Source organism: Dromiciops gliroides, chromosome 1, assembly GCF_019393635.1.
Source record: "Dromiciops gliroides isolate mDroGli1 chromosome 1, mDroGli1.pri, whole genome shotgun sequence".
In the NCBI taxonomy this organism is placed as follows: domain Eukaryota; kingdom Metazoa; phylum Chordata; class Mammalia; order Microbiotheria; family Microbiotheriidae; genus Dromiciops; species Dromiciops gliroides.
In genome coordinates this window covers 599,934,399-599,945,043 of record NC_057861.1, presented here as the reverse complement: position 1 = coordinate 599,945,043, position 10,645 = coordinate 599,934,399, and the positions used below count along the sequence as shown (strand labels likewise).

The 10,645-nt window shown below is 49.9% G+C and overlaps 1 protein-coding gene across 1 annotated transcript; it reads right to left on the bottom strand.

The window, feature by feature from the left end:
- Positions 1-524: 524 nt before the first annotated feature.
- TPM2 (tropomyosin 2) lies at positions 525-10,334 on the bottom strand. Its single transcript, XM_043979035.1, has 9 exons — positions 10,090-10,334; positions 9,075-9,200; positions 5,335-5,468; positions 5,111-5,228; positions 4,870-4,940; positions 4,110-4,185; positions 3,482-3,544; positions 3,209-3,278; positions 525-848 (listed from the first exon to the last, which is right to left on the bottom strand). Exons 1-9 carry the CDS (start codon positions 10,201-10,203, stop codon positions 766-768), a joined length of 855 nt encoding a protein of 284 aa, XP_043834970.1. The 5' UTR covers positions 10,204-10,334; the 3' UTR covers positions 525-765.
- Between the last annotated feature and the right edge of the window lie 311 nt (positions 10,335-10,645).

Here is a 10,645-nt window from a genome sequence, read left to right as displayed (position 1 = left end):
TGATCATTGATTGGGTAAATGTGAGTTCACAAGAATGCTCCTTGGGAGGGTTGGTGTGACACCGGAGTGGGTTGTATTATTCTTTTTTTTTTTTCTTTTTGCGGGGCAATGAGGGTTAAGTGACTTGCTCAGGGTCACACAGCTAGTGTCAAGAAATGTTAGTATTATTCTTTTTTTTTTTCGGAGTGGGTTGTGAAAGTACTGGTGAGATCATACGGGATGGTGAAGCATACAGGGATTAGGGGGTCAGTGATATCTGTGCAATGGTCAGTCACTTAGTGATGGCTGCAATAGAAGGTGACAGGGGTATTCTATGGTAGCTACAGGGGTCAGTAGGGAACACAGTGGTGCTCGATAGACTCACAGGGATGCCCTGTGAGAGAGTCTTTAATCAGTTGAGGTCATAGGGATACAATGGGAAGATGAGCGGGGTACTTGGTATGGAGCATCAGAGAAGTGCCAGGGAGCGCTCAGTGATGGACACACGGAGTAACATGCGAGAAGTGATGGTGAGAGAAACGTGGTGCAATACAAGTTGAAAGTTTATTAAATAGCAGACTTAGGTAGATGCATGGACAGCGAATGGCTGGTGGGGGTGGGAGTGGGGGCAATGGTGGTTACAGCCAGACTCCCCCCAGCCCCAGCCTGGCTTTTCGTGCAAGGTCAGCAGCTTTGACTCCTCCCGCTCCACCTCCCCTCAAGAATGGAAAGATGAGAAAAGGGGAATAGAGAGAAGGCCAGGTCCAGGGAGTTGGGGCTCTGTTCTTAGAGGGAAGTGATGTCATTGAGGGCGTTGTCCAGCTCTTCACTGATGGCCTTGTACTTCATCTTCTGGGCATAGACCTCATCTGGGGTGTATGGGAGGGTGTCAGGGCCGGGGTGGGAGAGGGTGTTGGTGGAGGGATAGAGAAGGTAAGATAGGAAAGGGGTGGGAAGATGTGGAGGAAAGGAAGAGAGTGGGTAAAGGAAAGAGAAAAAAAATGAAAGTCAGAGGCAGAGAGAGATGGACAGGCAAGAAGATAATCTGGAAAGTTAGAGTTATGGTCTAGAACTCCTTCCTCCTCATCCCCACCTTTCCAGTTTTCCACCTCTGCAACTCAATTGGTCTTCCTCCCTTCATCTCCTCCACTCAGGTAGCTTCTGTAGGTGGGTGGTTTTTTATAGTGTAACCCCAATCTCTTTTTCTTTTTTTTTTGGTGAGGCAACTGGGGTTAAGTAACTTGCCCAGGGTCACACAGCTAATAAGTGTCAAGTGTTTGAGGCTGGATTTGAACTCAGGTACTCCTGACTCCTGGGCCAGTGCTCTATCCACTGTGCCACCTAGCTGCCCCAAATGTAACCCCAATCTCAAAGCCCATTAGTATGGTATTCTTATTGGTGGAGATCAATGCCCCAGTGGAGAGTCCCATATCAATGGGCTTTAGGACTAAGGTTACAACAGGGAATTTGTGGGTGGGGGCAGGCACTTGAGGGAAGAAACTTGGGTTCTAGATATTAAAATTTTTTTGCATGCTCTGCATTATTTAATTTATATTTAAAAGGTTCCAGGAGATGAAAAGGTCAAAACTCTTTGAGAGAGCATTTGGCTCCAACCAAATGTCAACATTATTGATGGGGTTTTTTGGGGGGTCGGGGCAATGAGGGTTGTGACTTGCCCAGGGTCACACAGCTAGTAAGTGTCAAGTGTCTGAGGCCGGATTTGAACTCAGATCCTCCTGAATCCAGGGCCGGTTCTTTATCCACTGTGCCACCTAGTTGCCCCCTGTGTCAACATTATTGAGCAGAAATCCAAGGGTATTAAAATGTAGGGGCTGCTACTTGCTCTGAAGGAGGTGGGGCTAGGAACCCAACAGCCAAATAGTTCTATCCCAACAAGAGCAGAGGTTCTTTACCTGAATTCCATGAATTTAAAAAATATATTTTAATAACTATTTCAATTTAATTGATATCCTATGTATTTTATGTTATGCTTTTAAAAGCATTATTCTAGGGGCAGCTAGGTGGTGCAGTGGATAGAGCACCGGTCCTGGAGTTAGAAGTACCTGAGTTCAAATCCGGCCTCAGACACTTGACACTTATTAGCTGTGTGACCCTGGGCAAGTCACTTAACCCCAACTGCTTCACCAAAAAAAAAAAAAGCATTATTCTGGGAAAGGATCCATAGGCTTCACCAGACTGCCAAAGGGGTCCATGACAGAGAAAAAGTTAAGCCCCTCAGTCCCCCTCTAACAAAGGGACATTATCACAAGGCCAGGTCTAGAATCCAAAGGTACCTCAGAGGCCATGGAGTCCAACCTCCCTCACTTTAGAAATGAAGAGCCTCTGAGGGAGACTTGGCCAAGGTCATGCAGCCAGGAAGCCTCTTGCTATTCATTAAATTTTAGTTTCAGTTCTGAGCTAATTAGGGAGTGGCTTTTTTCCTGCTTCCAATGGATTGGAGAACTGGCAGGCTACCCGACTGGGGAGAACAGTGTTTGAATCAGAATTAGGATTTTAAAATTCATATGTTGTTATAGCTGAAAGGGATCTTCTAGGGATTAGTTCCACCCCTTTATTTTTACACACAGGGAAAATGAGGCTCAGAGAGGTAAAGTGATCATTCAAGGTCACACATCGAGTTTATGGCAGAGGTAGGTTTCCAACTCAAGCCTCCTGACTCCAGTGCTCTTTCCACTTAGCTTAGAGTAATTAATTAATCACTAATCATTCCTTAACTTGTAAAAGCCCGAGCCAACAGCTATAAAAAACAAAACCACCAAGAATCATAAAGGCCAAAGTTTGTCCGGAGGCCAGGAGGTAGGTTTTTTGAAAGTTGAAGGACTTAGAATAAAAGAGAAAGTGAGGGTTTATCTAAATAATTGTTGATAATGTTGGGTGTCTAAGCTTAGGCATGTACCAGCGTGTACCTGGATGCTTGTGTTTCTTTAAGTTTTGTTCCAAGTAGTAGTTTTAGAGTTGAAGTACAAGCTTTGGGAATTAGTGGTTCCTTCAAGTGTTTTATTTTGGATAAAGGGACATTATCTTGCATATCTCCACTCTAATACCTCATCATGGTGTGAGGGTGACCCTGGACAATTGCAGGATAAGTAAGCCAATGCTGTACAAACTCTAGTCATTTTACCGAAGGTAGAAAAGGTTCTAGTGAATTAGGATCTTAAGGAGAAATGGGGTTCAAACACAGGGTTCCTGGGGGAGTGTTCCCCTTTACCTTCCAGATCATCAATGGTTTTTTCCAGCTTTGCCACAGACCTCTCAGCAAACTCTGCCCGGGTCTCAGCCTTGACGGGGAATAGAATTGGGGAAGAGAGGTTAGACACTCTGAGGGAGCACTTCTCTTTTCCCCAGCCTCATTCCCAAGCTGTGCCCCAGGGGTCTATTACTGCCTGCCATGCCGGGGGCTAAGGATAGTTCGATGGGTTTGAGGAGGTGAATAGGAGAAAGTTGCAGGGAGGGGAGGGGAGGAGAAAGGGGAAGTTCTCACCTCCTTCAGTTTATCCCCCAGCAGTTTAATCTCCTCTTCATATTTGTCTTCTTTGGTGGAATACTTTGGGGTAACACAAAAATGCTCAGTGTCTGTTCCGTCTCCTGAAAGGCCTCTTATTCTTCCAATTACCCTCCACAGGCTATTTCTTTTGTCCCCATTATTCCAGGACACACAGGATACCTTCTTTGAAGGCTTCTTTCTGGCTTGGCTCATCCCCTGCTCCCTGGGCCCAAAGCCTTCTACCGAGAGAGGCTGTGATTCCATTGTCCCTATACCCCCCTTTTCGGTCCTCATCTTTTTTTTTTTTTTTTTTTTTGGCAGGGCAATGGGGGGTAAGTGACTTGCCCAGGGTCACACAGCTAGTAAGTGTCAAGTGTCTGAGGCTGGATTTGAACTCAGGTCCTCCTGACTCCAGGGCTAGTGCTTTATCCACTGCGCCACCTAGCTGCCCCCTTTCGGTCCTCATCTTGATTTATGCGGTCATTTCCCACCCCCCCCCCAACCTTAATCTCTCTTGTCCTCACCCCACCCCACCATCCTCACTTCCTTCTAGTCTTCACTACCTCATCTTCATCAACCCATCTTCACTTCCCCCATCCTTGATGCCCTCTCCCACCCCCTCTACCTTGTCCGCTTGGGCTTCCAGGGATTTCAGGTTGTTGGTAACAATTTTCAGTTCCTCCTCTAGGTCCCCACATTTACTGTACAGGGTAGGGATGTGAAGGGGGCAAAGGAGACAGTGGGGGAGACCGACACAAAGGAGAGTGATGGGGGCCAGGGTGGAGAGAAGGAAAACAAGGAAAGAAGACAGGGTTGTGAGAAGGAGGGGTTCAGGATAATGGTGGTGGAGGGGAGATTGTGGGTAGGAAAAAGAAAAGGAGAAAAAACCAAGACTATGAGAGCAAGAGAGCAGACAGAGCTGTCATGTCCGCCCTAACTCAAGCGCCCAATCCCTGCTGACTCCCCAAGCAGGTGGCAGCGCAGCCTGAGGTCCAGGAGTGAGCGGTGAGGGAGTGGCAAGGATGCAAAGGCCAGAGTGACTGCCCGGCCCATCCCACAGGCCGCTACCTCCTCCTCCGAGGCTATCAGGGACTTGAGGGCCTGGTCCATGGTTCGGAGCTCTTCTTCCAGCTGCCGGGCCCGGCTGGGGGGCCATGGTGAGGGCAGGGAAGCGGGGGGGGGGCGGTATGGGGAAGGGGACAGGATAGAACCCGTGACTGAGGGCTCCCAAGCCTGCAATGTGCTGTCCCAAGCACCCCCCCACCCTTGCATTCCCTTACCCTCAGAGGTGAGCCTCTCCCCGCACCTCCCTCATCTCCCGTGGCTGGAAATCCTTCCTGCTGACATCTCCCTTCTCCTCACCTCTCTCCTGGCTCCCCACTCACCTCTCAGCCACCTCTGCTCTTTCCTCTGAGCGCTCCAGCTCCCCCTCCAGAATCACCAGCTTCCGGGCCACCTGCGGGGCAGGGTGGGGGACCCAGGCTATATTGGGAAGTGTCATGGGGTGGGGGGTGGGGCTCAGGGGAGGAAGGACTGGTGGAGACTGGAGTTGGGGGAAGAACCCCGCCAGCCCTGAGGGAGCCTGGGAGGCCCTGGGGGCTCTGGGGAGCGTCGGGAAGCCTTTACCTCCTCATATTTTCTGTCAGAATCCTCTGCAATGTGTTTGGCTTCCTTTAGCTGCATCTCCTGCAGCTCCATTTTCTCCTCGTCTTTCATGGCCCTGTTCTCAATGACCTTCATTCCTCTGAATAGAAGAGGAGAGAAAAAGAAGGGGTTGGTGTTGGAAGGAGGCCCTCTGCCTTTCCCGGGGTCAGGGGCCCCCATCCTTAAGAGGCCAATGGGCCGCTGACCTCTCGCTCTCATCGGCTGCTTTCTCTGCTTCCTCCAACTTCTGGAGAGCAGTGGCCAGACGTTCCTGAGCCCTGTCCAACTCTTCCTCTACCAGCTGGATACGCCGGTTCAGGGAAGCCACATCTGCTTCAGCCTAGAGGGGGTAAGAGGATGAAGGTCAGGGACACCATGCCTCTGTCCACTTGGGGTCAGAAGTCAGAGGTCTCAGTCCATTCCCTCCCCTATGGTCTTGGCCAAGTACAGAAAGAACCCAAGATTTCCATTCCTCGATATGGGACACAGACCTCCTTTATGCTACTGGGAATAGGCAACAGTGTAGTTTAATCTGTAGACCAAAGGAACACTTAGCCACTGTCCTCACATACATTTTCTGTTTCCTCTCCATCACTTACTGTAGCTTGGATATTTGGGGCGGGGGAGACAATGAGGGTTAAGTGACTTGCCCAGGGTCACACAGCTAGTAAGTGTCAAGTGTCTGAGGCCGGATTTGAACTCAGGTCCTCCTGAATCCAGGGCTGGTGCTCTATCCACTGCCCCCTAGCTTGGATATTCTTGATGGACACAGGATTGCTGGAGTAGGGTGGGGATGGGGAGAAGATTTGACAGTGAAATCTGACACAGAACCCCAGGGTGACTTACATTGGGCCCCAGAAACTTCTGACTCTGAACTTTAAGACCCCTAGGCTAGGCAGACCCTGAAAATATTTTGTGATGAAGGTGAACACCTAGAGACCCTAATCCACCTGCCTCTGTGACTGACCCCTCCCCAGCTGAGTGAGCCCTCCATCCAGGAAACCTTTCAGGTCCTGGAGCTCAGGACAGAGCCAGGACTGCCCATCAATCACTCAAACAGCTTACATGACATCATCGGTGCCAGACAGACTCTTTCCCTTAAGTAACTTGTAGCCACCAGAATATTTCAGCCCAATGTAGAAACCCAGAGAATCTGAAGACTTGGAGACAGGGAGAGAAATAACTAAGGCAGTGAGATAGAGAAAGATGCAGATACTGAGGTAGACAAAACTCTGGGGTGGTGGCAGAGACCTTGTGATACTGTGAAAGAGATTGACAAAGCAATCCTGAGACAGAGAGACATTGAGAAACAGTAACCCACATCTGTATAGAGCTTTAAGGTTTACAAAGTGCTTTTCTCACAACATCATGAGGTAGGCAGTGACTTATCTCTCTTTTACAGCTGAGGAAACAGGCTCAGAAATGCCATTATCACAGAGCTTGTAAAAAGTCAGAGGTGGGACTAGAACCTAGGTCTTTGGTCAAAGGGCCAGGAGCCACCAAGATATTAAGACAGTAACACTGAGGCAGAGACAGAGACACAGAAATATTAAGATAACACCAAAGAGAGAGACACTTAGACAAAGAGACACTGAAATGGAGACAAAGAGATAGTAAGATACTGAGAAAGATGGGGGCAGCTAGGTGGCGCAGTGAATAGAGCACCGGCCCTGGAGTCAGGAGTACCTGAGTTCAAATCCGGCCTCAGACACTTAACACTTACTAGCTGTGTGACCCTGGGCAAGTCATTTAACCCTAATTGCCTCACTAAAAAAAAAAAAAGATACTGAGAAAGAGACAGTCACTGAGAGAAACAGGAATGGACAGTGAAATACTGAGTAAAAACAGAAGCAGACACACTCACGGGCTTATACAGAGAGTATGAGAGACAGAGACAGACAGGGAGAATAGGCTAGGCTAAGGCAGGACAGGACAGGAAAGACAAGCTCAAAAAAAGGAAGAGGCACCAAGAATTGACCACTTGGCAGGAAGGACCGGCTGGCTCCCAGGCAATATCATCTATCTGAGTCCATATGATATTTAGGCTTCATCTTCTCCTGTAATTACTAAGAATGGCCAGCACTTGGCCTTTCTTCCTCCAGTTAACGGCCAGGGCTCTGGTTGGTTTTTACTTTCAGTGTACAGATTGGCTTTGATTGTTTTTGTTGCTTTATACTGCCCAGTTTACCCCAACCTATGACCCCAGTACCAACCAGCTCCCCTTCCTGGTGCAAAAGTGGGGAGACCTGAAAGCAGCCCTCATACCCTCCATCCTGTGAAACCTGAAAGTTCTCCTCTCTACTACCTCTTCTCCCAAGTCTCTAGAGACTCCTGCCTCCATGTACCCCGCATTTCATTGGGGGAGGAGGAGGCAATCAGGGGAACTTGGAGGCAAGGAAATGATTCTCAGGGAAGGGACTCTGGAAGCAGATACTTTCTTGGAAGGAGACTCTCTCTGGGAAGCCAGGGGATCCTCAGACCACTATCTACCCCTAAAATGCACAGGGTAATCGATCCCATTAGCCTGTTCCACTCTGTTCCTTCCAGGCCCCACTGTGTCCTCCCCGGGCCCCACCCCCCTCACCCCAGCTCCTTAGGTTTCCAGGCCAGCCTCCAGTACAGGGTCCAGGGTTATTTATAGGGTGTCAGATGGCTGAGGGGTCGTCTCCCCCATCCCCCCACCCAGCAGCTGCAGGTCAGTTCCTTCCCTAGTGGTCCAAGCTTGATATGGAACCAAGGTTGGGGGAAGGGTTTGTGAAGTGGTAGAAGAGACAGGGAATGGACTATTGAGGGATTTCAGGGTATGAATAATTATTAGCAATAAATAGAAACATTTAATAATAGCAGTAATAATACTAGAATTAGCAGTCTCTGCCTCACATGAATAATAGTAGCTGACACTAATATAGTGCTTTATGGTTTACAGTGTACGATTTCATTTGATTCTCTACTGTATTCCCCATTTTTACAGGTCAGGAAATAGGCTCAGAGAGGTTGAATGACTTCCCTATGTTCTCAATGCTAATGAAATGTCAGAGCCGTGATTTGAACCCAATCTTCTTCTGACTCCAAATGTAGCTACACTACCTGTACACCGATGTATGCAGTATTTTAATGTACATTATCTCATCTGATCCTCAAACTGCCCAGAAGGAAGGCAGGGCACTAGAAAAGCTAAGGCTTGGGGAAGTTAATTGCCTTACCTAAGGTCATGTTGCAAGTTTGTGCCAATCTCTTAACTCATAGTCCTGTGCCCTATCCATTATACTATGATGGGGAAGGGGAAGGGGAAGGGGAGTCTCTGTTAGGCAGGGGTATTGGAGTGGGGCTGAGGCAGGGCTGGCTGGCTGGCTGGCCAAATTGGCTACCCTGACACCCGTGGGCCCTGTATCCCCTTGCCCTGGGTCCTGGCACGGCCAGGGAGCTGACAACTTAATGAGGGTAAATGAGGAGGGGAGCACGAGCCCACTGAAGGACAGGGACAGAACCCTAGATCAATGTCAATGCCCCAGGCAGTAGGCTGCCACATCCAGGGGTCAAGGCCAGGGAATTTCTAGTGGCCCCTCAGGGGCTGTCACTCACTCATGTAACCTGACCCAGAACTTGATCCTTTGATCCCTGGTGTACCCTCCCCCTTCCTTCCAGTCCCTATCTCTGAGTTTGTTTCTATCTCCTTAAACGCCTCTCTCCCTGCCCTCTACCCCGATCCACCCCATATTCCTGTCTTCCTTCCATATTAGATCATATTCTCCATTATGCACTGGCAATTATCTGTGGCTGTGGTTTACTTCTAATTTCAGATAATCTGTCCAATTTCCCTTACTCTAATAATCCAAAGAAGACTGTGGCTCCTGGGGGAGGCGGGGAGCCCTCCTGCACTCTCTTCCTCCCTAGACTGATTGACTGGTGGCCCCTGCTCTTTTGCCTGCTTCCCACACATACTCACATCAGTGGCTTTTTTCTCAGCCTGCTCCAGTTTTTCCTGGGCATCTTTCACAGCCTCAGAGTACTTCTCCACCTCATCTTCTGTCCCCTTGAGCTTCTTCTGGAGTCCCTGCTGCTCTTCTTCCAGCTGGGGATAGACAAATCTCCATGAGGTTGAGTTGGGGCAGCGGGGTCAGGGCATAGGAAAGAGTGAGTTTGGGAAGGGGGGGTGTTGTCAGTTTAGAGGATGTAGAGTGGCCTGTGGGGTTGAAGGGCATCATAGAGTCCTGAAAATGTCAGAGATCTTAGATAAGATCTAACCCAAACCCCTCAATTTATAAATGAGGAAACTGAGGTGGAGAGGTAAAGGCTAAAGGTCACTAGGCTTGGTGGAATGGTGAATGATGTTGGAGAGTAAGGGCAGCCTCACCGGATCTGTTTAACAGCATGATGGTGGCCATAGGGATTAGGAGGTATGGACAAGGAAGAGGGTGTAGGCCTTGGGATATGTATAGATGGTACAGTAGGAGGTCTTGGATGGTGTGGCTAAGATATGACAGGGAGCTGGAGGCATGAGAGGGGGAGAATGGAGGAGATCTTGGAGTTAGGAGGGCAGGAGGATGAATAAATCCCTTCACGGTAAATCAGCAATCCTGGGGTACTTATACTACTCCAAATGCCACAGTGAAGGGGGGAAATGAAGATTTTGGGGAGTCATTTGGGGCTCAGGGATGGTGATGAGGATCAGAACTGAAAAATGAAGTGTGTGTGAGTGAGGGGAGTGGGTGGGGGGTCGGTAGGGTATCTTGGATCCACAGAATGGATCCTGAGAAAATGGAAGGCAATTTGGACAGTTTGAGTGGAGGGATCGGGGGCCCACATGAAGCATCCTGGCTGTGTAGGGATGAGGGTTAGGTTTGAAGAAGGGGACTGAAGGAGCCTAGGATGAAGTATTTTGGGAGGGGGACTGGGGACCCTAGGACAGCATGAGGTGCCATAGGTTTGGGGGCGCACAGTCCGGAGTTTCGGGGCCCCACCTGCTTGCAGCGGTCTTCTGCTTGTTTCTTGTCGGCTTCTGCTTGCTCGGCTCGGTCGATGGCATTCTCCTTGTCAAGTTTTAGCATTTGCATCTTCTTCTTGATGGCGTCCATGGCTGCGGCTGGGAGTGGGCTGCAGAGGCTGAGCTGGGGCAAATGGGCTGTTCGGACCGGGGTCGGAACGGGCCGGGAACACGACTGGCTGTATGGACCAGGCAACACTGAGAGGTCTCAGCCCAGAGCCGCCGCCTAAAAGGCGGGGAGGGACCGGGCGGAGCCGGGGACCCGGGACCCTCCCCCACCAGCCGCCCGAACCTTGTAGGGGCAGAAGCAAGATCTGGGCAGAAGGGGGAGGGGCAGAAACGAGGTGTGCGTGGGGGGGAGGGGGACGCAGGCCGTAAAGACTTTACCTCTTAGGCCCCTACCTTCACAGCTGCCCCTTGGGATCACCCCAAACTTCTCTGACACAACTGCCCCCACCTTTAGTTCTTCCCTGGCCCCGCCCATTGTGAATGACCCGGGTTGGAGGCTTGCCGTCTGAAGCTGTGACCCTGAC

Coding starts and splice junctions, on each gene's coding strand:
- TPM2 (XM_043979035.1), bottom strand. CDS start 10,203: ATGGACGCCATCAAGAAGAAGATGCAAATGCTAAAACTTGACAAGGAG. Junction 4,941..5,110: donor CTGACAGAAAATATGAGGAG/GTAAAGGCTTCC, acceptor CCTGCCCCGCAG/GTGGCCCGGAAGCTGGTGAT. Junction 849..3,208: donor AACCATTGATGATCTGGAAG/GTAAAGGGGAAC, acceptor CATACACCCCAG/ATGAGGTCTATGCCCAGAAG.